This window comes from Pagrus pagrus (assembly GCF_965226575.1).
Source record: "Pagrus pagrus genome assembly, chromosome: 19".
NCBI lineage: Eukaryota > Metazoa > Chordata > Actinopteri > Spariformes > Sparidae > Pagrus > Pagrus pagrus.
Genome location: NC_140203.1, coordinates 19,237,605 through 19,265,083, shown reverse-complemented (window position 1 = coordinate 19,265,083; position 27,479 = coordinate 19,237,605). Strand labels below are relative to the sequence as shown.

At 40.2% G+C, this 27,479-nt stretch overlaps 2 protein-coding genes across 3 annotated transcripts in view; one reads left to right on the top strand and one right to left on the bottom strand.

Moving 5' to 3' along the window:
• Positions 1 to 4,175, bottom strand: stoml2 (stomatin (EPB72)-like 2). The gene is made up of 10 exons (XM_084339749.1): positions 4,019 to 4,175; positions 2,375 to 2,527; positions 2,174 to 2,273; positions 2,020 to 2,078; positions 1,823 to 1,924; positions 1,592 to 1,726; positions 1,140 to 1,284; positions 888 to 967; positions 672 to 800; positions 1 to 572 (listed from the first exon to the last, which is right to left on the bottom strand). The coding sequence occupies exons 1-10, from the start codon at positions 4,058 to 4,060 to the stop codon at positions 483 to 485; spliced, it is 1,035 nt and encodes a 344-aa protein (XP_084195875.1). The 5' UTR covers positions 4,061 to 4,175; the 3' UTR covers positions 1 to 482.
• Positions 4,176 to 5,523: 1,348 nt separating this feature from the next.
• The window catches only part of unc13bb (unc-13 homolog Bb (C. elegans)), a 70,856-nt gene continuing 48,900 nt past the window's right edge, over positions 5,524 to 27,479 (top strand). For both annotated transcript variants that reach the window (XM_084383878.1, XM_084383877.1), the window contains exons 1-5: positions 5,524 to 5,724; positions 15,144 to 15,173; positions 23,535 to 23,634; positions 26,609 to 26,726; positions 26,829 to 26,952. In XM_084383878.1, the coding sequence (XP_084240004.1) occupies positions 5,703 to 5,724; positions 15,144 to 15,173; positions 23,535 to 23,634; positions 26,609 to 26,726; positions 26,829 to 26,952 (394 nt within the window). In that variant the 5' untranslated portion in view covers positions 5,524 to 5,702. The remainder of the gene's footprint in view (positions 5,725 to 15,143; positions 15,174 to 23,534; positions 23,635 to 26,608; positions 26,727 to 26,828; positions 26,953 to 27,479) is intronic.

Genomic DNA, 27,479 nt, shown 5'->3' with positions numbered 1-27,479 from the left:
TATGTTTCACTTATACTTTATGCAGATTCAAAACCTAAGCGTTGAGTTCTATGTGGGTATAAACACTTAATCATACCTCAACAGATCTGATGTGTGTGAGAAGAAATTGCTGAGAAATAATTATTTATGGTACTAAATCATAACTACACACCACCGAAGACTTAAACTGCATCAGCTCTCCGTGTTGTCAGCCTGACAAAGTCACTGGTATGAGTTTTGGCTGACAGCTGGTGTAAATTTATCGATCTGACAATAACTGAGCATAAACAATAGTCGGCGAAGACTAAAAACCTGACAAAAAGTGTGATTTTCCAAGGACTCTAAGGCAAAACATCCCAGAAGTTTAGAAAGTTTGTCCTTCTGTCCTGCCAGAAGGTTAACTCCGCTCACACAGCGATGCCTTGGAGCCCCGATAACTGAAACAAACTGCTGCTTCTGTGTTATTTCTCTTGCTTTGAGTTCATTCATGAAGTCCTCTGTTATTATTGGTTCTCATGGTTGTTTCTCTTCTCCAACACTTCCGGCGCCGCTTTCAGGCTCGTCTTTCCCAACTTGCTGTAGATGGCCATAGCCTGAACGCAGGAATACAGGACGGGGAAACATTATCATCGTGACTGAAGACTACAAAAATAACAAAGCCACTTTGACGTATAAATTCAAGCGAGAAATACCTGTGTGACCATTGAGCTCATGTCACCGGCGTTAGTGGGCAGGAGGATGGTGTTGGACTCTTTGGCGATTTTGGAGAAAGCACTCACGTACTGCTCGGCCACAGTTAGCGAGGCTGCCGCATTTCCATTCTGTAGGATGCGAAATAAAACTGATCAGAAAGAACTGAAATCTATGACAGACTGTGATCTCAATAAAAAACTCAAAGTGGTGTTCACCTGCTCAGACAGAGCGTCCGACAGAACGCGGATGGCCTTAGATTTCGCCTCTGCTTTGACCAAGACTGCTTGGGCCTCACCTGGAGGGAACACAGTAATCGATTGGTGACAGTAACCATGTGAAATACATCAGTAATTCAAGTATTTCTGCTGAAGAAGAGCAGCAGAAATGGGAAAAAAACAACATCTCTCAGCACACACGCTGCATTAAAAACTACACGGATAAAACACTGGCTCTCTAAGTGCACCCACCAGCCGCTTTATTGATCCGCTCTGCTTTTTCACCCTCCGAGGCCAGAATCTGAGCTTGTTTACAACCCTCGGCGACGTTAATGGCCGCTTCCCTCGTCCCTTCAGACTCCAGCACGGTGGCTCTCTTCTTGCGTTCAGCCTCCACCTACGCAGAATGAATAAAAACACGTGTTAAAACTCGTTTCTGAGATTTATACGCCTCCCTAGCTTGCCCAGAGCCTCACCGGTAAAGCTCTGAATTTTATAGTGAGGTTTGTCTTGTTCAGACAGTTAAAAGATCTCTTGGGCTATCTGTACAAAAACAAAATACTTTCACCAGACTCAGAGGGTTTAGGAAGTTGTATTTATTGTTGAAGGCAGTAAAAACCCCTACTGGGAGGGCCTAGGTGAGTTGGTATGTAATAACCCTGATATAAATCAGACCAAGAATATATTCATTCTGTTCAGCCCACCTGCATCTGCATGGATTCTTTGACACGAGGTGGAACGTGTATGTCTTTGATTTCATAACGGAGGCAGCGGATCCCCCAGTCGTCTGACGCTTGGTTGATGGAGTGGACGATGTTGGAATTAAGCGACTCCCTTTCCTTCAAAAAGCAGAAATGTAAACATCAGAAGTGATTACGGCACCTTTCATTACAAACCTACAGAACAAGAGGAGGTAAAGCAGTAGCTTGTCGTACCCTGAACACTTTGTCCAGTGTGAGCTTGCCCAGTTCTGAACGCATGGTGGTCTGTGCCAACTGTGTGACGGCATATTCTGGATCCTCAACGCCGTAACTGGCCTGGGAACGAAAAGAATTGGTCAAGACATAAAGATGACATTTTTATCCCTTTGAGTTGAGTATAACAACGCAATGAAGCAGCTGTTCAAGAATACCTTAAAAGGGTCTAGGATCCTTAGGTAAAGCACTCCATCAATCTGTAGTGTTACATTATCTGTAAAAACAAGGTAATAAAATATACTGTCTGTTAAATTATGTCACACAAGCTTAGTTGTATATTATTCATCAAGAATTTGACACTCTGCATACCTAGAGATACTGCAGACTGCTCTGGTACATCAATGACAATCTCCTTGAGACTTTGCACATAGCGGATCCGGTCAAGTAAAGGTATGAGGAAGTTTAAACCCTAAAAGAGATGAAAGAGTTATTGAGCTTTTGATAGTTCCCTTTCTAATTTTTTACACTAATGCTCTGCTGAAGAGCATTAAAGAGGTAAAGAGGTATTACCGGCTCTAAGATCCGGTGGAAGCGACCCATTCTCTCCACCACCCAGGCTTCCTGTTGGGGCACGAACAGGACCACAGTGTTCATGGGGAGGCTGGACGCCCATCGCTGCTGGGCCGGCGTGACCCACAACCTCGGCGCGGCCCGCTGGGTCTGCTACAGAGACACACAGGTACAATGACATGCCATCAGAATATAGGACTCCTGCTTGATGCATAACTTTCACATCATATTTTAAAATCTATCCTTAACAGATGCTTTCCACAACCTAGTCCAAACTGCAAAGATGATGTCACTTGTATGTGTTTAAAGGTGCAATATGTAAGAATTTCAGGTGAAAAATGTCAACATTGAGTGAAACAATCAACGGAAAGTGAAGGAATAACGGTTTTGATGTTATGTATTGTGATGCAAAGCATGTTTAGCATGCTAACCAGCTAGCCGTAGCCCATCCCAGTCCAAGTATCCTGTGCTAGTAAACACTATCAATTTTTTGGGTTTCGAGCTCCCAGTCAAGACTGCTAGCTGCACGGCTAACCCGCTAACGGCAGCTACCATTGGCAGCAGTTAGCGGTTGCTTGATATGCTGCCCCCCCATTTGTTTTGAATAGGAGTTCAACAGGTGGCTTATTCTTACATGTTGCACCTTTGAAGAAAATAGGATATTGATTGTGTTTTCTATTACTCTGTACCAGAGCCAAAGCTGACATATTCAAATGGCAACTTTTGACCAATCAACAGATGGAAATTTATTAAATTTACAATGATGAAAAGCAGCAATTCTCACACTGGAGAAGCTGGAACCAGCTAATATTAAGCATTTTAGCTTGAAAGATAACTTACCAGTCATCAGTCTAGCGAAAAAGTAAAAATGTAAACTCCTTTAAGAGGTATAGAAACTACAAAACATTAAAGGCGCATTATGTAAAAAACAAAACAAAACAAAACATTAAAAATGTAACTAAAATCATCAACAGTATGTGAACACTCTTGTGTTAAAGCCACTTTATAGGGCGATAAGAAAACTAACACTCCTCCAGTGCTAGCTGCATCGTTACTGGGCGTTACTAGCTAACAGCAGCTACAGTTAGCAGCAGTTAGCAGCTACTCCGTTTATATGCTGCCCCCTACTTGTTTGGAGTACATACTACATACATATTGCAGCTTTAAAATAAGTAACGTTATTCAGAGCCACTTTAAAAAGTGTTAATATTGTGAAATATAACTTCAACAACTTCATTTTAGATTTAGCTGGCTTTCTTAATGTATTTTCCCACAGCATAATATCCTTCCTTAAGTATGTATTACATATAGGTAAACAGTATTAAGGTTTAATATGGACAAAAGTACAATTTCTCCACAGAATGAATGGTTAGCCTATTTACATTAGCATGCCCACTCCCCCCTGCCCATCCGTTTCTATTATTATCTATCTATCAGTCAGTGGTTAGCTAAAAGAAGGTAGCTCTCTTGTTAACTTAAAACAACTGAGTGACACTTCCATCACAGTGAAGAGTGACATTTCCTCAGTTATTAACACACGGTTGCACTGTGAATGACAGACACTTCACCGACAGCCGGAGGACCAACTGTCAGCAGGTTGTGACGAGCTAACAGGCGGTGTATGATGATAACGCATTTATTTACCTGCAGCAGGGCCCCGCCGGTCCGACACAGCGTCCGTAACATCGTTTAGATTAAGTTAAGTGATTGTAAGAAGAAGATTCAGCTTCGTAGACTGGACTAACTAAACTCTGCACTCATGTGTATGACCCTTGCCGATCAGGAAATGAAAGTTACATCACTGGTGCAACGCTGAAAAACTCCGGCGGGCTACAAAAAAAAAGACTATGGTTCCGCTGGCAAGATAATAGTATCTACAGCAACTTCTACTGCTGCTGCTACTATTAATATTTATTTATTTATTTATTTAGCTGTTATTTAACTGAGTCTGCATTGAAAATATTCTGTAGCCAAAACATGAAATACACATTTATTTGCCGAATCAAACTTTTACATTCCCCACATTTGATGAAAAGAGTGAAGGAGAAAATAATAATTGGTGCAGAAGTATTAGGGGAAAAAATGGTTGAATAAATGCGTCCAGACGCAATGTAATGTCCCATTACATACACATGGTGGTGCTGTTGGTGTTGTTTCAGCCACGTAGGCCTACAGTGTAGCTCCTCAGAAAGACCATACTCAGATTTACTCAAATCTAACTTCTTGTAGTTTGGGGTCCATGGTTTATGGTGTGGCTGTTCAAGAGACACCTTTGAAAGGGGCCTAAGGTTTGTTTTGTTGGTTCACAGAAAAAACAACTGGGGCAGAAGTCATGTTACATTGAAGACCAAAATAGATAGTGAACATCTGGGGATTAGACTATACACAAATGTAAAGTGTCTCTTTTTTTTCTTTGACTGCTGATTATCATAAAGTGGGCTGTTTTTTCTGTAAAGCTCTTTGTGATGATGGGGTTGATAAACCCTGACGTAACACTTCTCATAAAAACATCCAAAGGGGGGGAAAAATGAAAGTAGCATGCAGCACTTATAGCTTGAAAGAATCAAACGGAAGAGTTACAACAATGCTACAGAGAAAATACTGAAGGAGAAAATGCTTTGATAAGAACTATAAACTTGTAAATGAAAAAGAATTGAGAAATCTGTCACCTTGCATGTTGCAGATACAATAGGAGTCATTCACATTGGCTTAAAAAAACATTATGTATATAAAAAAAAGCATATGTAATGAATACATCTTATAATACAGGTACAGTAAAAAAAAACACTTTATATATATATATATAAAAAATAAAAAAGAAATCCTAATCAAAATTCATAAAACCCCCAAATTTCTCTCTCGCAGAAAGTTACAGGTGTTTGGTTTGTACAATCTGTGTGCGTCACCTGTTTCCTCCTCCAACCTGTCCCTCTCAGCGATTGGTCCGTTTCACTTTAGGCCGCCCTCCTCTGCTCTCCTGTAATCTCATTGGTCACGTCAGACGCCAGTGACAGGTGCCTCGACCCCGCCTCCTCCTCCTCCTCCTCCTCCCCCCTCCTCCTCTCTCAGTGCCCTCAGGTTGTTCGTCAGTCTGAAAAGCTGTGATGAGAGTTTTGATAATGGCGTGGCAGCGGCGGGGGGCTGCCGCTCTCTGCCCAGGTCCGGCACCAGAAAACCACCTGTAGACGTCGACTGGGAGCTTTGCAGCGGTTTGAAAAGTAATTTAACGGATGTTGAACATGTTGACACGGGACGGAGTAAATCTCCGCTGACAGCCTGCTCTACAAACTGTGCGAAACTACTGGACTGTCGCTGGAAGCGCTTTGCCATGTCGTTACTGTGTGTCAGAGGTAGGTTTTACATGTATTTTTATTACTTTACACGGTTAGAAATGACATGAAGTGTTTAAATTCTACTTTTGTTGAATTTTCATCTGATAAAGTCAGTGAAATCTGACAGAACCGGTTCTCTGGCAGGTGGTATCCCCCCCTCAGGGACTAACAGTATCTGGGAAAAGTAGCTAGCACATTTGTTCTGTCGTGATTTTACGTTTTTAACACAACCCAGACTCCTCATAAGATTAGTTAACATCAATATTAATATGTGAGGTTGTTGTCCTGACTAGGATATGATGTGTTTATTTTATTGGAGCCTTCCATACCAGCTGTTTGAGCCCAACAGAACCACTGAGCTGTGGTGTGTGTTGACTCTGAGATATCACAAAAACAGTAGCCATATTTATACAGTGCTTTCTCTTAGGTGCATGTATTTGGTGTTGGTGGTGAGGGGATCAGGGGTCATTCACCAAGAAAATCTGACGTTTTCAATGAAAATATGCAATTTTTGACATCATTTGAGATCATTATTATGACCATATGTGTGCAAAAATGGGGAAAAGCAAGACCAGATAATAAATAACCAAAACCTACAAAGCTCAATGATAAAACCTGCTAAATAAGTCCACTGGGGACCACAGCTACAACCATTAGATCTGTCATTTAGTTAGTTTTGATGCTCTCCACATTGATTTTTTACATTCATTTGGCTTAGTCGGTGCCCAAAATGGCTGCGCCTAAGCTTTATAATATAAGGAAAACCCTGGTATAAATCAGGATCAAACTGACTTATAGATTGTGAAACACGAGGCTCATTTGATTTGGATTTATAACTAAATCACTTACAGCTCTTTTAATGAAACTGAAGTGAGGGAAGGGTATTTTAATTTGACTTTATAATTAGAATAGTTCAAAGTCTATCATCAAAACTGATACCAGTACCCTGGTGCAGGGACCCTCTTGTGATCTTGTTGAGGTTCCTCTGGGTCCACATCATTGAATTCAGTGGGTGCCTAAATGGCAGAGCTTTTAAGATCTCCTGAATGTTAACCTTCCAACATTAGTAGTGTATAGACTGACGTTTTTATCATTCACATTAGAAAAAGTGATAATTTGTAAGGGTTACAGTTACGTGCCCATTTACAAACAAAAATATATAAAATAAAATAACACAAAAAAGCCTGTTATGGGTCCAAATAATAATAACAATGTAATAGTTGACATTTTTCAAAGCGATATTAACATTTTTAAGCCGAAATAAGACCAAAGCAAATCAGGCTGGGGCACGTTGCCACGAAAAAGAAGTTTGAGGACAATCCTCGCCCGCCGCTCAAGCATCCTTTACAGCTGCAAAGCACATTATGCAATATGCTGTTCTGTGACAACAAGACTGATGCCCAGCAATTTGGTCCTGTGATGCCAGGAGTGGAAAAAAAGACAGAAAATCAAGCAAGCTCAAAACAGCCTCATTCCTTTTAACCACACATATATGCACATCTGAAATGACTGAAGAGACAACCCTGCTAAACTTTTAATATATTATTTTTTCAGAGTGCTTCATATAAATTGTAATTTGTCATTTAAAAAAATGTGTTAAATCATAGGAAACCCCACTTTCCTTCTTCTTTCCCTCTTTTTAAACTGTGTCGTGAATAAATAGTACACAAGTACACACAAGATGTCCTGAACATTTCTAAAAATCCTTGCATCTAGCGCCCCAGTCTGATATATCCTGTTCTGTTTAATTATTTCTTTTGGGTGGCTATAACTAGTCTCTTTTATGCCTTTTGTGCACCACTAACATTATTTTATCCCTCCATCTTAACTGCATTGAGCCTGACTGACTGCCTGACTGCATTTTTTGGAAAATGAAAAATGCAGTCTGGACTTCAGGCTTCATATCTCAGCACAGACAGAGCTAATTCTGTTCAAATATCTGTCAGACACCTCCACTTGTACACATGTACACAGTCAAGCAACACCTTCTGTCATGATCTGAAATTTCTTTAATGCCTTGATGCCTTGAGTAATGACTCTCACAACAACCCTCATCTCAAGATATACAGATATTCAGCAGGAGCATCAGCTTTTCCTATAATCAGCCTGCTGTTTAGTCCTGCACATGTCTCTGCCAGTGTTTCTGTTTCACTTAAACTGCATAGTTTGCTGGTTAATTTAATTAATTTAATTTAATTTTAGAGCCAGTTAGCTAGTAGCTAGGTAGCTAATATGTTTGTTGTAATGAGGTTTGCAAATTGTGTTCACAAGTAACAAGTGGCAAACTGCTTGTCGGGATTCATACAGATCACATTATTCAGAGTTTTCCTCAGGAAATGTCAGTGGGTGTGGTACGCACTGTTGTCTGACTGGCAGTGCAGGGGTAAGTTTTCTCTCACACGTCAGCAGCTGATTGCCACTGACTGGCCAGTTTTTACCCTCTTTTTACAACTTAAACAGAAGGTTTTCTTTGTTCCACAACATTCTCCAACCTGCCGCTTTGGTTAATTACTGCGAAACAAATGTAAAATGTGATCCATCAATTACTGACTGAGCCGAATCAGATGTTACTAGACACTTGTGACATTGGTGAAAGTTTTCTCTAATTCAGGATAGGCGTGGTGCCTCCACAATAAAAACCTGCTTATTTACACTGACCAGCCACAACATTAAAAGGCCTAACAGGTGTCATCACATCACAATGCAATGTGCTGATGTGAAAACTTGATCCTGGCATTCAAGTGGATGCCACCATCCACCCAAACACCGTTGCAGACCAAATTTAACCCCTCATGGCAACGGCACACCCTGATGGTAGTGGCCCCTCACTGCAGGACAATTCTGACCACCTCACTGCAAAAACTGCTCAGGCCCAAGAATTGTGAAAAAGAGCTCCAGGCATTGACCTGGTTTTCCAAATTCCCAATCAGATTGAGTATTCGTGGGACATTATGGAACATGTCCGATCAATGTAGACCCACACTTTGCAACCCACAGGACTCCAAGGATTTACCGCCGCACACTAATGCCAGACACCACAGGACACCCCCATAGGTCCTGTGTCCATGCCTCAAAGGCTCGGAGCCAAGTCCAATCCATGGTGGGGCTTCAATGGGTGGACTTGTTCCGGCACGTCCCTTGGAAGCTCAACTGGATTGGGGAATTCGGCGGTCACCTTGGGTTCCTTGCTGTGTGGCAGCGAGCATTGTCCTACTAGGGGGATCACTGCCGTTGCCAAGAGGGGGTATGCTTGGTCTGTGATAGTGTTTGGGACAGTGGTGCCTGTGATGTGGCATTCAAACGAATGCTAGGACCCAAGGTTTCCCAGCAGAGATTGTGTGGCAGGGAGATTATCAATGTCGCTGATCTATTCACTTCCCCTTTAAGTCCTCAGAATGGTGTTGTGATTGGTATATGTTACCTATTTGAATGTTATATGGAGATCTTTGCAATCTTGCAAAAAATGTATACATTTTGGGCAAATTTGAATCATTCTGTCATTGCTATCTCACAAAGAGAAACTGCCATGATCAGTGTTATGTTGAAGCAGGAAACATAACAACTTTTGAATGTTTGGGGAGCAAAAAATCCATAAGAAAATCATTTTAAACCTTTAAACCTAAAATGAAATTCATGGTATTTTTCTGAAAGCTGAAAACAATGAGCCTCAGAAGCGAGTCGGCAATCGATACACCAAGGCTCGGAAAGAGAACAGCTCCTAGCAGGAAAAAGGTCACAAAGAGGCAAGTCAGTTCGCTCCTGCTTACTTCAGAGAGTAAGTGCTCTGGCAATAAAGTGTCCTTGTTCTAAATGAGACATTTCACTTTAGAGCTTGGCCATAATTGATTACTGTTATAGTGAATGTAAGCACGTATGAGTTAAGCAGCCCAAAGATAACAGACAAAAGGGTGCTGGGCTGGGGGCAGCTTGATTAGCTGATGTTGTGACTCATCCCTTGATAGCTCAGCCTGACAGTGTTGCTTATTTATTGCTAGTTGAGATGCTTCATCTCCATGGCGATGTCTTTACACAATAGATAAGTGGTTGCCCTGACAAGTGGACATGTGGGGGAGACTCCTACTGCGCATCAGGACAGGGCTGAGTGGACACATGGCTCACATGGACCCCATGACGCTGCAGAATTGGAGGTGTGCAGATGCTGTTTTTCAGACACGTGATCACTTCAGTGACAGAATACATGGTATTTTCTGCGATGAGAGAGTTGGGGAGTTTACAAACATTTTTCTTGGTTTGAAAGAGGTGGCGTGAGGCAGGAAGTTAAGAGGCCACAGCTGTAAGAAGGAAGCTTTTGTGGTAACGGTCTGTCTTGGGCTTAATAGACTCCTGGTGAACCACAAGTTTTTGAGTGAAAAGGTTGCTGACAGAGTTGCTGCCAATATTTCTTTTTGCTATCCATTACCAAGTGTGTCATTCTGTGCATTAATGGAAGGCAGCTAACGAACAATGATCTGCTAAGACTCGTAGGTTTTTGTTGGAATATGAGAAGTTGGTGCTTGATGTAACTGAAGGAGATGCTCCTGGACCAGACTAAGGGAATTTGTGGATCCATGTTGTCACCTTACATTGATGATATTGGATCATGATCATTGACTGAACATATCAATCCAGATTGATGGATGGCCACGCCACTTCATCAGTCTAAGTCTTCTGTTTTCATTGCTTTGACTCAGGGACCCCATGGTGGCAAAAATGACACACAATGTGTAAAGCAATGAGGGACCCCTGCCCTGCATGTTTTAGATTATTCCCTGCCCCACCACACCCGATTCAAATTAATTTTAGCAGAGCTTTATAGCAACCCTCATTTGAATCGGGTGTGGTGGGGTAGGGAAACATCGAAAACACGCAGGGCAGGGGGCCCTGAGGACCAGGATTAGGAGCTAGGAAGGTTAATCTTTAGTTTACATTAAGGAATGCATTTGACAGACTTGATATTAGGTAACGATAATGGACAAAAGCAGCCAATCCAAATATTTGTGAATCTTACATCACAGGTTAACCAAATCACATTGAGATTGTTTGAGACTGGTGAATTGGCTCTATGCATCCTGTGTTATTACCGACTGAACAGGTGTCGAGTTTGTTTTAATGCATGATAGTGTCTTTTGTTCGCTGAATCGTCTGTCGACATATTGTAAGTTCGAATTTGTTTTACTCCTCCATTGAAAACAGTGATATAGCAGTTCTTTGTCACGGCACACACTCTGTTCATTCGAATGTTAAGACCAGAGTTATAAAGGCACTCACAGCTACCGTTTGCTTGGAGCCTGCTTACTTGACCCTTTAGCTGATTTAGTAGGTTAGGAGATTGTACAAGAAAATGGTAAAGAATGAGAAACAGAGGCCCTGCAGGACTAAAACAGACAGAACTGCAGGCAGAGTGGCTGAGCGTAGCGAGCAGCAGAGTAGTGGAATTATGAGGGAAAGAGAGATGGAGAGAGAGCGCTTAGAGATTGAGGGAGTAATCCCCTGGCCATCTGTTGCTCTCCCTCTCTCTCTCCCTCTTACACTGGCCCCACCTGACCAGATCCAACAGCCAGCATGAAGCGGAAGTGCACCACCGCCTGCAGTAGCAGTGGATTCTGGTGTCACTTCCTGGTCCTACTTTTCCTGCTTCTCTGCCTGACCCTCCTCTGATGATTTCCTTTTATTTTGGAACATCCACTCTTTTATGTTGGTGTCCTTAAGGGCCCAAACCACACAAAATCCTGACGAAGAACATCAGCAGACTTTTTTGACCATTATACTCTTACTGAATAAGAACTTAGGGTGTTTTTTTTTTTCTGATCTACAACCGTATTTTTTCCTTTGTTAGTCATGAATACAGTATACTTTAAACATATAAACAAATGATAAATAATTCAAACAGCCCCAAAAGCCTCTTGTTATTTGACAAAGAATCGGTATATACGGATGCATATTTAATGCATAAACTGAAAAAGAAAATATGTGTGTTGCCTCTTGCAAGTGCCAGACTTATGATGAATGGTCCAGCCTTTATAAAAGGTATATCTGTATGCATATTGTAGCAAATAGATACCATGTGATTCTTAAGTTGCCCAAATGTGAGAAAATCCATGGAGCTTAATTAAGCATTAGTTAAAGTGCACAAAAGCCAGTCAAGAGTCCAGTTGATTAAAGTAGTCAGATGTAGGGCAGCAGTACACTGTGGCATGAAAATTGACAATTATCATGCCGTGTTTATTTGATTATTTACTATATTGAGTTCTACCTGTATTAGAAAAATAAAAAAGTTAATATTAAGTAAATATAAGTTTCATGTTGTAAGGACATAATATTTTGTGAAATTACAAGAAGGGATTCGTTCAACCTCCTTCAAGCCCTTTTCATTCTGTTAATGGTCACTGTAGCTGATAATAATTGAGAAAAATAAAATAGAACTGTATTAATCCCAAAGGAAATTGTTGTGCCAGAGATTGCTGCAAAAATGTACAGTACAATAGAAATACCAGTAACCACCAGTAGCAACCAGTAGGTTCCCCGGGTCAGGGTCACACACTGGGCCCAGTTAGGACAATAAAGAGTAATAAATGCTAGTGAAAAATACAAAATATAAAGCGTTTCAGGAGTTAAATGCAAAAACCAGTGCCTAATAGAATAACAATAGAGGTAAGACAAGTAAAGTACAAGAGTAAACTAAAAATGAACTAAAATAGGCGTAGTATTGGCTATTGAAAGTAAAATTGACAGTGATATTTGAGGCAATAAAAAAAAAAGAAGTAAGAAGAAATATTGCAACTGATATTCAACATAATAATGCACATGATATTAAACGTAAAACCATATACTGTGATACCCTGATATTTTCTGAGATGTTTATCCCACCATGAAATACAGTCGCAAACCTCAGCCAGGTGGCTAACCAACAAATACAAAGGCATAAATAGTTGTGGTGAAAATGGCAAAATCCGTTATTACACTGTACTGAAAAGTTGCACTGTCAGCTTCTTAGTTAAAAATTCGAAGTAGAGCTTTATGTGATGGTGGAGTAATGTCATTACCAGCATGACTCCACAGTATGTTCGATCTAGTGGGAGAAGTACAGGTGTTAGTAATAACATTAATGACTCCATTCAAGTGTTGCTGTAAGTGAACCAGAATGCACATTAGGCTTTTCATGGCAGACATTTTGACTTGTCAAAGCAGGAAAATCACAGGTGGAATTTATAACATTAATGATGGCTGCAGTCTAATTAGGTGAGTCAGGTCCAGGGCTCTGGTATAGTACACTCACTGACATGGCTTACCGGGACACTTAATAGAATGGAGCCATTGTTAACGTTATTGGTCACATCTCTGCTTCTCCTGCTTTGACAAGTCAAAATGTCTGTCTGTTGTTTTTATCTTAAAGCCTAATAATGAACTGATGTTGTTCAATACACATCTAAAGTTGAGCCATCAAAGAGTGCACCAGAATCAGCTCCGACCAAAACACGCTCCTTGAAGAAACTAAGCATACTGGTAAAAGAAAAAAAGCAAGAAAACACAGGTTAATGGGGTATCTGTGCAACTAGCCCTTCCAAATAGTAAGCTAAATGGCCTTTAAAGCCATGACGTGCCCTGGGGAGTAAATGATAAACATCAGTTTCCACTGTAATGGGCCCTTGGTTTATGGCCGTCAGTCCTGTGTACCACAGCCCTAAATAACATCATGCAAATTAGTACAAAAGGCCACTGTGCCAGCTCATTTGCCCCTGTGACAAAGCCTCAGTGGAAATAAAAAAAAATAAAAAAATCACACTTCTGGTTTCTCTCCACTTTTCCACTGCTCCCTTTCCGCCTCACAGAGAGGTATGTGCAAGACAGGAAACACTTTGGAAGTAGTGACAAGTTTTTTTTTCTTCTCTCCTTTCTGATAACAAAGTGTGCTTTTTTCCCCCCATTGTTATCCTGAACGACAACACCAGTTTTTCTGAATTGTAATCCTTGATTTTTGTTGTTAAAATTATAACATCAGGGAATCACCGTTGTGGTTTTATTCACATGATCAAGAGTGAGGTTTCAGACAGAATGGAAAACAAATGAAATTATTTCTCCAGCATAGAGGGAAGATAGGGATTTTCCATGAAAATATGAAAGCGTCATTTGTGCCTCCATCATCCCGTCCTGCCCATCTGCCATCTCAGGCTCCAGAGGTTTAGTAGGTTACATGCCTGAACACATAACCCTACCACAGCAATCACAATTAATCCCCTCCAAAGCGCTTCACAATCCTATAAACGTTATTGTATGGATGCATCAAGGGGCTGGAGATGATGGATCTAAAAATAAACCAAAACACTCCAGCATGCATTTTCCCCCCACCTTAAATAAGTTTTATTGAGGTTTTAGGAAATGGCTGCTGGTGCCAGATATTTTTATTTATTTATTTATCTATTTTGTCATCTTAATACCCATCTGCCCCAGTCCACTTTTGCCATTGTTTTTTCTGTTTATTTACCAGCTGTTGTGTTTTGGGATACAGCTGTCTAGGCTTATGCTTCTTGATTATATTAAAGTTTGTATTCTGCTATCAAATAAAAGTTATTTTTTGTCAGCTCTTATAAATTGTTCATATTATATATTTATAATGTATCACAAATATAACATTACACAGTCTATACTTTTAAGTATTACTTAGGTGTACCTGAGCTGTCACGTGTCGCTTTCTGTGAATATGAACTTCCCAAAGCCTAACCCAAATTATGAGGGAAGATATTAATAATATTTACACCTGAGAACAAATAAGCGAACTCGATGAAGAATCAAGATGTTCAGTAAAATCTAATTATCACATTTCTAAGCTCTTGGGGAGGTCAGCATTATTGTTCCAGGGGTTTTCTCTTTGCTTAAGAACGGATTGTTTATCAGGCGATTAGATAAAGATGAGTTTTTCAGTGATAGTCAAGGTAAGAAAGTAAGAAAATAATATGGAAATGGAATTAGTCAACTTGTGAGCATTTGTTCTCAACAGTCAGGCAAGTTGACAATTTTTTGTTTTTTTAATAACATTTTGACCCACCAAACAAGCAGCTCATCTATTTTGATCGAGCTTCACATGCAGTGTTCCTGCTCTCGTGGTCGACAACATGAGGCCGTCAATGTGTTTGTGTGATTCAGCTGTCACGAGTCATCAACCCGTGGCTCTCTGTCTGCATATAAATGAATCTGTCAGGCTTGAATAACATGAGATCCTGTCCATTCTTCATTACTCATGCCTTGATATGTTTCCATGTCTGACTTGTTTTTCCCTACTGGTCCACCTGTGTACTCACCATCTTATTTGATTGTTTTATTTTCATTGTCTTATTAAGTCCAGCTGAAGAAATATTTCATATTGCAGTAGATTGCAAATACAATGACTTAAATATGTTTTACAGTCAACCTAATCATTTTTTGTTTGTTTTGTGTTACAGTGAAAAAAGCCAAACTTCAAGGACCTCCAGGTGAGTCCTGTTATATTCACAGTTATATTAACAGTGACATCTGAAAACCAAATGTTATCCACCAACATGTGAAGAGCACACATGTGACCTGAAAAAATTTTTTGGACAAATGTTATACATGTTGGTAACTACAATCACTTGCATAAATGACAAATTTTTAATTTTATTTTGAAATGTTAACATTTTATTTCACATACATGTGCCATGTTTTATTTACACACATAAATCAAACAAGAAGAACTGGCGTGATTTACTCCAAGTCTCCAAGAGTGTCATGTGTTCCGACATAAAAATCACAAAATAAATTTGTCAGCACTTGAGTATGAGTATATTATACCTATAGTGATAATAATAATAATAATAATAATAATGCACAGCAGCAAATATGCAGCAAATATGTGTTTCAGCCCTTGGCCTTCCTCAGTGTTGCTGTGTAACTCCTAGGTCGTCGTCAGCCAAGGCCAAGAGCTCAAACGCATCAGTTTCTTTCAGCAGCTGCGCATCATTGAAAAAGTATTATATACTTATTTGTGAAAGCTGGCAACTTCATCTGTTATGTTGTCTCCACATGTGCAGCTTCTAATCTGCATATGTAAAAGCCAATCACATGTGAATGTAGGTAATTCACATGTGAAAAATGTAAATTTCCTGCATGTGGACATTTTCATGCATGTGAAAAATGTAAATTTCACATGTGGAAATGTTAATTCAAATGGGAAAAATGTCAGTCAGTTGTGACAATGTCCAGTTCACATGTGACATTATCATATTTTCTTTTGGGTCACATGTGAAATACTCAATTCACATTCACATTCAATCTACTACTCTCTTATCCAGTGTTTTGGAAAGTCGATGCAAGCACTCATCTTCTCATGAAGGTTAATCAGCCAAATTCTGGCAAGTCACTGAAAGCTAGGGTTGATTTTGCATTATGTAATCCTGTGTCCTTCCATGCCAGGCGGTGCTCAGGTGAGCTTAGATCGGTGGCCGTTAAGTCCAAATCCCCACCTCCTCCACCTAAACATATCCCTCTAGTGTTCAGGCTCACGCCTCCCTTTAAGCTTTGTGACGTTTCTGGCGTGAGCAGGCAGCAGTCATGGCAGAAAGTCACTGCAGCTTTGGATGTACAGGTGACATTTTACACTCATTCTCAGTCCTCAACTGACCCCATGTTCGTTGAGGATAATTGCTAAAGTTAATTATCCGGCAGGTCTCTACATTTGTTCAGCATGTATTATTCTTAGTCCATCCCCTTTACCTTTGGTATTTTTTTAAGTGTCTGCATTGTGTCACAAGCAGCTTTGCTGCGCTAAGATATTGGTTTTAGATTGTCAGCCTATGTTGTCTGTCTGTGCCCTCCTCCCTCCCCTGGCCCACAACACATGTGACACCTGCCCCAGAGCAAACATCAGGGATAATTCAGTTAAGCCAGTCGTCTCCCTCAGGCGAAATGTAAACATCAGTCACTTTTTTGGCTACAGGGCAAAGAGGGATTTGTCAAGCAGACTCCTACATGAGATTTAGATCACCAAAGGCAATGTTCATACTGTAAATATTCATTTATTTTATTCATTCTGGGGCTGCCTTGTTTCAGTGCTTTTATTTTAACATCTATCAGAGCATTTTTTTAATGGCTGACGAATAACATGCTACATCAATTCAAATAAAAAAAACTTGCCATATTGGCATTTACATCATAAGGTGTTGTCAGGTAATGGTTATTCGCAGCTCACTGCAGAAATCATCTGCTCTTTTGTTTAACATACTTTTACCATATCATCATATTCATCCATATTGTATTCTTATTAATATGGTGACATTGATATTTCAGACCTATTAGTAGCGACCTGCTCCATCAGGTCTTTCAAGGAAGCTAAAATCTCCTCTTCCAAACATAACAGGTGTGCCAAACACCTGAGGCAACAACAGCTAAGCTAACATATCTCTTCAAAATAAAGAAAAGGGGAAGTAAATATTTGGCATGATGAGAACGTTTGATGACGATATTGAATTTGATCCTGAATTTGATCCTGAAAACACATTTTTTGTCTCAAAATTGTATTATTCTCTCTCACCAAACAAATTGCTTCGATAGAATCAAGCATTGAAAAATGCCTTGACATTCGTAACACATTTCGATGTCCAAGGAGTAAATCTCATCAGTGTCAGTGAGCCAATAAGCATACAGCCAGCTCATACCAAGATCTAATAATGCTAATGTTGTATTTTCAGATCGCATAGGTGTAAAAAATATCTAAGATGAAATCAAGAGCTTGGAAAAAATATTGTTGAAGAACTGGTATTGAACTCAAAGTATTGGTCCTGGTGCTGTTACCGAAAATGTTTGAATGATACCCAGTCCGATCCTCAGGCCATGTTACGCCTGGAGATTACAGTTCTTGCTACAACAGGCCTATGGGTACTGAAATTGCTTACTGTCTTGTTATGCTGCCAGAACAATCGATCGTGCATCAAAGCTGCATATTCTGCCATGTACATCTGCACTTAATCTTCTTTTTAGGCATGTTGAAATCAGATTCCGGCATTTGATGTCATTTTTTGGCCCTTATGTCACCATTCTTGTGGGAATTCTGGGAAGGCACAGTTTCTGTTAGGAACTGTGTTAGTTGACAGAGTTTAAAAGCCTCCTTTGAGGGAAGTTGCAGGCTTTTAAAGTCTGACAGAGTCCAGTTGCCTACGATACAGCACTTAGAATTACCATAACCTGGATGACTGAGAACCTTCATCAACTTATCATAAGGTTGTTACTCTGCTCATGATAACCCTAACTAGCTCTGCAGAGGGAGACATGTGATTTATTGGAAGAGCCTTCAAAGTTTACTGAAGGCTGGTCTGGGATGTGTGTTTGCATAGTACTCTCACCACACCTTCAGACAGGTATCTCTTTTCCTTCCTTGGAACCCTTGTTAAGTTGTTTGTGGAGAACACTGTACACGTAGAACTGAAGGTGACCTTGGATTGGCCAGTGGCTAGCTGTCTGAATTTCCACTGATTGCCACAGGAAACCGGGGCTTGATAAGGGTTGTGTATTGCTGGGTTTGTGTGTGTGTGTTCAGTCTCACACATTTTCTTTCTAGATGTAAGAATTCCTTTCCAAAAAAGAATTCCTTCTCAACAATATTTTGCTGTGTAATAGGAATACGCAACCAAGATATACTGTTGACATTATGTTCAGTTCAGAACTCTTTGTAATGTACATTGAAAAGCTTCTCATGAGGTGGTCGCAGCACCAATAGATTTATTTCTTCTGTTGCATGCAATATTGATGAGCGGTCTGAATTTGAAATGTCAGCCTTCCAACTGCCTGAGTTTCTCTGACTAATTTATTGAAAAAACTCATCAATCAATAATGGATGAAGACACTTGACTGAGGGGCTCGGGGATGAGTGGGTGGTTCACAGGCAGGAGCAGTGAAGACTTTTCAAAACATGGACAGGACACGAAGCTGACATTCTCCCACAATTCACCTCAACCAGTGCCGCCTCTTAACACCACAGACTGGTGTGCTTTCACTATGTCACTGTGCGTGCACTGGTGCATTTGCGCAGTTTGTGTGTGTTTGTGTGTGCTCTGTTCCCTGGCCAGGATATTGGCAGGGCCGATAATATCAGTCAATGTTGCATTTTCATGACTACATTAGTATGTATGTCACACACACACACACACACACACACACACACACACACACAAACACACAAAAGGCTGTAAAGGCTGCATTTGAGGCAGACATCTTAAATTTGAGAGTTGAATGTCATTTTGACATAATGGAAACAGTTTTTTTGATAATGGTCCTTTTTTCAATTTGGTTAATAAAGAATTGTGACCATATATTTTCGACCTTCATGTTACACACTAGGCTTGCAGTATTTGGTGTTACCAATGTTACACAGTGTTTGGTCATACACAGATTACATTACCTGCACCCTGCCCCACCCATTGTTTTGCTTTTTTGTTTTTTTAAATCAATATGTAGCTGGACAGTGCTACAATTATAACAGAAAGTGAGTTGCAGCACTGAGTAGAGTCAGATTTCACTTATAATCTGTGGAGATTAAGTAGAATTGACCAACAATATGATAGTGGAGGATTTGCTTTTAAAGCAAAAATAACCTATTGGGCAATATTTTGGATCTAAACCCAATGTGAAAAGGGAACGTGTTAACATTAATGAGGGAAAAGGAGTTTTTAACCTCACTGAGAAGGAGTTGTGCATCCTGTCATCCAACAGCAAACTAAGGCTGCTCCTTGTTCCATTACTCCCACGGACTGTATAAAACTACTCCTTGACATATTTCAAACTGATCCGCTGTCAATAAATGCCCAAAATGATGGTTGTTTTGCTGCATTTTGATGAATGATAAACTCACTGAACACATGGCATTTCCTGTGACTAGCCTACTTCTTGATAAAAGTCAACTCGTTTTTCACCATAAATGCTTTGTGCTTATGCTTAATGTGAAGCTGCAGCATTAGGAAATGTTCTGTGTTCATTAGCAGTAAATTAATATAGTTCCTATACAGACAGTGAGTATTTTCTTGTCAAAAGCCCAGCGTAATCGTTAACATCAGTATTGTCACAAGCTAATTAGCAATTGGGAAAATGTTGTCATCGCAGCCACCCTCATTATACACAATTAAAGCGTTTCCAGGGAAGTTTGCTGCTTTAGAAAGCTCCCAGTATTATTTAATTTAAACCACCATCGATAATACGACCCCTATTGCAACTCTATATGAAACATAAATGGTGTAACTGCTAGGTGAAAAAAACGTCAATATTGGCATCGTCCTGATAAATCCAGTATAGGTCAGGCTTCAGCATTTGTGTATTTCCTGGCAGTTATTGCTGCTTCCTCCTCAACAGCCCAGATTCTATCAGCCATAGTGAACAGCACCTGCTGTAAAAGGCCCACAACGACTAAGTGGCTCTTATCTAATCCATACATCCTCTTCCCTTATCTCATCTTCTTCTATTCATGGGAGCCGACCCAAATGTGGCACAAGGCGGCATGGACTATCTAATTAGGGAAAGGCTTGAGCACCCCCCAGGCTCCTTTTGTAATAAAGCCTGTATTTTGTTGTTACTGTCCTCTCGAGACACTAATGAGGTCTGTGTCCTGTCACTCTTGCTACTTGTGGGATGGACGATGCTTTCAAACAGTGTTAGGTCATGGGGGATCACTGGGTGCTTTTAGTCCAGCTTTTTGTTGTGGGGCCTAATTTAATCTTTATTTACACTGTGCGTCAGTGGAATGTAAGAATCCAACTGTGTCAACTGTATATTGTCTCATTGTGTCAAGAGTTGCTTTTACTTATCTGGCTGCTGTGTTAACGGCTATGTGCAGAGTAAATGTTTCAGTATGTTGCCGGGGTAACCAGGAAAATCTTTGTTTAGCGTGGTCAGGTGATCGGTCTATAAAGGAGCAGCTGATGCCTTGCTTGTATTTCCCATACACTAAACAGCGTATGTGAGTGTGCTTTATGCGAGTCATGGAGGCCAACGTGGTTTCATTTTCATAGTGTTGGTTTCAAAAAGGGCTTCATTTTTTTGTGTCTTCTGTTATATTTTGGTTTTAATTGTTTCATACCATCAGCTACATATACTATAACTACAGTATATTTTGTTAATGTGCTTTGTACTTGGAGCTGAAATTAATGTATCATTAGTTGATCCTTTTAGTTACAGCTTTTCACTTGTGTGGATTGGCTGCTTTTCTTGGTGTTAGGCCATGAAGAGGCCTCCATGGATTGGACTTGTTCCGGGTTGCCCATGGATGCTTGATCTGATTGGGATCTGGGGAACATGGGGTGAGGTTGATGCCCTGACCTCTGTCATTTTTTTCACACCATTCCTTAACAGTTTTTGTGGTGTGTCATGCAGGGCTGCACAATTAATGCCAAAATATTCAAAATTGCAATATGACAATATCCAAATCGCAAAAAGTGCAATAATTTTATAAAGGTAAAATGTGCCACAAAACAGTGTTTCAATGAAATGTTGTAGTGCTGCAGAGATGCTCTGGCCTATAAAGCTTGTTCTACAGATGTAATAAAACATGTTTGTTTGGCAGAGGCGGGGGGGTGGTGGAGATGCCACATCATCATGATTTTACTAGTTTTTCAATGACAATGAAAACTGTGATGTAAAATTTAATCATCCATTATAATCATGAATGGCAATATCTGTCAAGATAATCACAATATCACTTTTTGACTTTATCGTAGTGTCATGCCACATTGTCCTGCTGGCTGGGGGGGGGCACTGCAATTGACAAGAACCGTTGCTATAAGGGGGTATATCCGGGTGGGTGGTGCATATGAAGTGTCATCTACTTGAATACAAGGACCCAAGGTTTCCCAGCAGGACATTTGACTGTAATGAGATGGTCAGTGTTATCCACTTGCAAGTGGCTTTAATGTTGTGGCTTATCAGTGTAAAAGCCTTACAATAAATCCAGCTTTCATGAAGGCTAAAATGTTAAAATGTTTTAGAGAGGGATTGATTCATCTTAGGGTTCTCTTTAGAGGATGTAGTTGTTGAATTCTATTGTGTGATACAGAGAGGGTTTTATAATATTTAGGCAACCCTCATTAATATAAATTGTAAGGAAGCTTTACTAATACGAAGGTAGCTGTCCCTTTTAATGTCTCTGAATGAATTAGACCTGTGTTTTCCTATCCTGTTCCTGATGGACCACTGCCCTGCATGTTTTAGATTTTTTCCTGCTCCAACACACCTAATTTAAATGAAGGAATATTATCAGGATTCAGCAGAGCTCGATGACGAGCTGATCATTTGAATCAGGTGTGTTGGTGCAGAAAAACATCCAAAAAGTGCAGGGCAGTCCCCAGGAACCGATTGAAAAACACAGCATTAGACCATTGTAATAAATGATTTTGATTAGTCATGTAAATAGACATCCCCATGTGGTTATTTCATCTATTTACAGATTCAGATTGAATGTCTAAAAAATGTACTAAATCAAATGATTGATATCACATTATAAAGTTACAAATAAAGTTTCTTTCTATCATGCAGCCCATATTCAGGATCAGTAAGTGTTTTTATACTGGACAGCAACCTGCCAATTTGGCTGTCCTTTTCTGCGGCTAGGTCCGCGAATTCAGACAGACCCAGTATATTGGGGGTCTACCTGGCTGCAAATGTGGCACATTTTCTAACTAAAAGGGGCTATGGTTTCAATCTAAGCTCTTCCTACAGCTGCTCAGGTGGGGGGTCGGATTTATGCCAAGTCACAGGGAAGACCACCGTCGGTGCAGGGCTAGTAACTACCGCAGCGACACTGAGCACATCAGCAGGCACGTGTTGACGCTCCCTTGCCCTACTGAGGGAAATGAAAAGTGGTTGTTGTGTCACGGGCTGTCTAATCCCCCTCTGACCCCCCACCTCACCCATCAGCCTGCCCTGTACTGACAGCTGGTGCAGACGGTCACTGTGGCTCAACTGTCGGCACTACTGGCTGACTGAGATCACTGGGTGTGAAAGTTGTCTGCACAGACTGACAGATTGACGGACTAACATACTTGAACCCATCTATTGCTAGTTTCAAATGAGTTCCAGGAGTGATTATTTACTACGAAAATGGCCAGCTGTCATTAGCTTTGATTTAGATCACACTGTTTGCAAAGGCTGCCTTCCCTTTTTACCTGACTGAATATCTAGATAATAACTTGCTAGTCTTGATGGTATCTGGGCTGACAGAGACCTTTTCTGCAGTCGTAACAGGTCAGGAGTGACTTCCACGTCATTAGATCATCAGCAGACGTGCTTCGTCTGTTACATACTGTACGTTTAGAGGGTAATTATTAAAATTAGTTTTAAGCTGTAACTCAGTACAGGAGAGCAATAACAGGCAGTTGGATCCTGTACTTGTATGTCCTGCGTTGGGTTGGCTCTCTTTGAAGATTAACAGGGTCAGTTTACTGCCCTGCCTTGGCCTGACCTTGCTTGGCTTGGCTTGACATAGTGGTGGGGCGGAGACTTTCACTCTCACTCGAGCTCCTGATGTCTTTTTCACCCATGCAAAACAAACTCTGTCTAACTGGCCTGGTTGGTAGCACTTGTATCAGTTTGAACATCTGAGCTACTGTCTGTCTGTTTTATGAGCATTTCTTTTCATAATGCTGGCTAATGTGTGTATTTGGACCCTGCAGATTTTTGCAGATATGTTCGGGCAGCATTAATCTTCTTTACCATTCATTTACTCTTAGTAGTAGTAGTCATACATAATTCTCTCTGTAATACAAGCTCCTCCAAATGCTCTGTGTTTTGCTACCACCTCACTATAATTAAACTATAATCTTCCTTTTCCTTTGTTTCAGACAAGTTCAACACCTACGTCACGCTGAAGGTGCAGAATGTCAAAAGCACAACTATCACCGTGCGGGGGGACCAGCCATGCTGGGAACAGGATTTCATGTTGTAAGTTATTAAACACAGAAACACTGGGGTCATGCTTCACGATTTATTGAACTATTTCTGTTTGATTTACTTTATCATTGACCATAGTCAGTGATTAAAGTCTGTAGTGGACCTTATAGAATACATCAAACCATGAAGTGCAAGCTCTCTACCCTAGGTATGTTCCTAATGACTAATTTCCCTTTAAGGGGCTCTGTGGTAACATCTGTGTTGTAATTGAAGCTGGTCGTTAGTTTATGTTAGCGGGCTCCATCTTTGAACTAACTTTAGCTACTGTTACTATCAAAAACTAAGCCCAATTTAATGTATATGGTTGAACATTGTCAGAGAAAAATATTGTGTCATCTTAAATGCCAAAGGTAACCAGCTTTTTTAACATCAGTAAAGGATGTTCATTTAATATGAGGCAGCATTTGAACAGGAAAACAGAGAGAAAACAATTTCAATGACAATTCTGTCTTTGTAATTTAAATTTGTACCTTGATAAAATAACAACTGCCGACTAGTATTTTTGGTAACGACTATCAAGGTTAGCAACGCTTAATCTAGTTGGCTAGTTGTTCACATCCCTACTTCATACTATACTAGACGGTAAATAAAAACAACTGGTACCGCTTGACTTGTTTTCTTTATGCTTTCTGTCCTGTATTATCATGGAAACTATTCCTAAAGGTTACCATGCAGCACTGAGAGCACAAGGTTTTAGGTGTTTGGTGAAATTCAACAGCCTTAATATAATACCTGTCAAAAGACATTCTTGGATGTTTATCTTAAAAAGCTAAAAAAAAGCTATGAGAAACTGTCTTTGTGGTGTCAAAGCTCTTTCATAAAGGTAAATTTCAAAACAGATCACAAGAAGAAAAGGTCCAGGAGCTCTGAAACCCGATCTGAGCTGTATTTTGTGTCATTTTACACCCTTGTTCCTACCTGATGCGTAGAGCTTTAAAAAAGGTGTCTGTTTTTCAGGCCATGCAACTCTTTCTAGGAAAATATCCCGATAACCAGCTGCTGTTCATTTCCTCCTCGTAATTCATTCGTTTAATTTCCTCATTTTACTTTCCCTGTGAAAGGTATCTATGGTGACGAGAGAGCCTGCACGTTGTTGCATGTGTGTCATTGTTTGTCTTTTGTGAACTCATTGCAACAGTGTTTGTTTTTCCAGACCTTCATCCTTCTACTGTCCATTAATGATGTGTTGGCTAGGTTTTATTCAACATAAAACATCAGCGTTTCCAGCAAATGCTCAACACCACCTGTTAAAACAAGATATGTTCAGTTAATGCTCGGAGATGATGACTCAGCTGAAGTCATATCTAATAAAAGGGATTAAAATTTTCCGAACAGCAGCTGACTTGCAGTTTATGCTGCTGGGTTTTCAGATTGCTTGAAAGATTTTCAAGTTGATTAGGTCTAGTTTGACATTTTCGGAAAATGTGTTTATTGACTTTCTTTCTTTCTTAGAGTTAGATGAGATGATTGAACCACCCCCGTGTCTTTACAGCAAATATAGTCTTTGTGCTATGCTATGCTACCAGCTGCTACCTCCAGCAGCTGGTTAGCTTAGCATAGCACAAAGACTGAAATCAACTGGAAAAGCTGTGTTCAAAAGTTAAAAAATCTCCCTACCAGCAACAAATAAAAGATATACCATTATAAAGCATATGCTTATGTATAATCTGTACAAAAAAGTGTAAAAAGTACAAGTTGTGCTTTTTTTTCATGGTGGGTCATGGTGGGCCAGAATTGCTTGGCCAGGAACAAGGACTTCTGCCAGTCCGACATAAAGCAGCAACACATAACAACAGTTTACAAACCAATAAACCAGAACTTTTAGGTAATGTGTAATCTGCAGGCAAATTTTGTTACCTTTGGACAGAGCTAGAACCATACAGATACGATAGCGGTATCAATCCTCTCATATAGTAGTCTATTCCTGTAATGTTAATGTAATGTTAAAAAAGTAGATAAAATGTTAAGCTTTTATTAGAATATTTCTGGTCGATGTTTCTGTATCCACTGTATATCTACCTGGTTGCTTTAGCACTGAAATTAGTCATGTCTGTTTGCACTACCATAAGAGTCTCTGATCAATCTTAATGCTTTTCTGAATAGCTTTTGGTGTTTTTTTAAGTGATGTGGAAGTATCAATTGATCAGGGAGAGACTTGCCACTGAGATGAGTGCATAGGTGGCCCTTTGCAAGTCAGTTCCAGTCAAAGAGCTAAAGTGGACTTACAGTCTTAGTTTATTTGTGTTTTAATAAAAATGTAGGAATGAAACAATGATAAAATCAAATTCAAATCTACTTGATTGGATAACTCTAAACAGCATCCCAAACAACAGATGTCTCACGGTTAAAATTAGCGACAGTTTGATTTAAATCCCTTGCTAGATTTTATTCTTTGCCATTTTGAATGAGCACACAATTTAGAAAGCCTGTGTCTCTGCACCTGGACACCCGGACACTCACCGCTCCCCTCTCGCACTTCTCTAAATTAGCAGCTCTCTTTGATTATCTTTTCTCTAATCTTCCTTTTGTTTGGCCTGTCGATAGTTGTAAACTGCCACAAATGAGAATATGCAAATACTCTTGTCACGGTCTCCTTTCAAATTTGATATACCATTTTATTGCTGTCATCAAGCTGTTTTTGAGCCCTTTGAATAGCACATTGAATGACAAAACAAGGCCTGAATGGATTATGACAGCTAATACACGACGAAAAGAGGAAGTGGCCTTTGTTATCAGCCAGTTGTAGGGCCTGCCGGTAATTATGTATAGGTTTCTGGTTCATTGAGTGTGAATTGGATGACATAATAGAAAGTTTCCTGGCCTTTTTTCTATTCTGATAGCAAAGGTTCAAACTATACAGCCTCAAGTTTTATCCACTGACATTTCCCATGCTGTTTATCAGGAAAGTTTTTTTTTTATTAAAGCATGACATTACTTTATATCTAAATACCATTTTTTTCCTCAGTGAGATCAACAAGCTGGACCTCGGCCTCATTGTCGAGGTGTGGAACAAAGGCCTCATCTGGGACACCATGGTGGGGACAACTTGGATACCTTTAAACAGTATCCAACAATCGGAGGAGGTGAGAACATGCACGAACACGTCATATAGCCTAGAAAAATAGATAGACTTACGGGTCCAATTGTTTACCAATGTAAATATTAATATACGTATCTTTTTGCAGGAGGGCTCAGGTGACTGGATCTTTCTGGACGCAGAGGTCCTGATGAAGGCGGACGAGATATATGGCACTAAGAACCCAACACCCCATCGAGTCCTTCTGGATACTCGCTTCGAGCTGCCTTTTGGTGAGATATCGGAGTTACCCGTCCCTTTTTTCCCTTGTTAAACTTCCATAATAAAGCGATGAAACAAAAGATCAGGTGCTTATGTAAGACGTTTCTCAGTGCTGTTATCTCAAGTACCTGCTCTGACTACAGTGCGTACATTAGTGATGTAGAGAGTACGTTAGTGATTCTGGCCTCCTCGGGGCAAATCAAACCTTGATCCACTGAGTTACACAAAGGCCGCACATGTTTCCTGCTGAAATGTCAGCAGTCCGTTTCTGAGGCTACAGCATCCAGCCTGGGGCACTGTGTAACGGATTGATGACGTCTTCGTGTCCCGTGGTCTTATGTAAGCATAACTTTCATTGGTCTGTGTTGTCAACTTGAATAGAACAACATACTCTACCTGGGTAGAATATGAGGACACATTTTTTATGAATACATAACATTATCTCAATTTATGAAGGACACTTAATGTCAACAACTAATGGCTAGAAACAGGACACTCTTAGATTTTCATCTTAGATATTTGTCTTACTCTTGAATGT

Excerpts from the sequence above, each read along its gene's own strand:
- stoml2 (XM_084339749.1), bottom strand. The coding sequence starts at position 4,060 with ATGTTACGGACGCTGTGTCGGACCGGCGGGGCCCTGCTGCAG. Across the intron at positions 1,925-2,019 it reads GGATCCTAGACCCTTTTAAG|GCCAGTTACGGCGTTGAGGA; the intron begins GTATTCTTGAAC and ends TTTCGTTCCCAG. Across the intron at positions 1,285-1,591 it reads AAGAATCCATGCAGATGCAG|GTGGAGGCTGAACGCAAGAA; the intron begins GTGGGCTGAACA and ends CATTCTGCGTAG.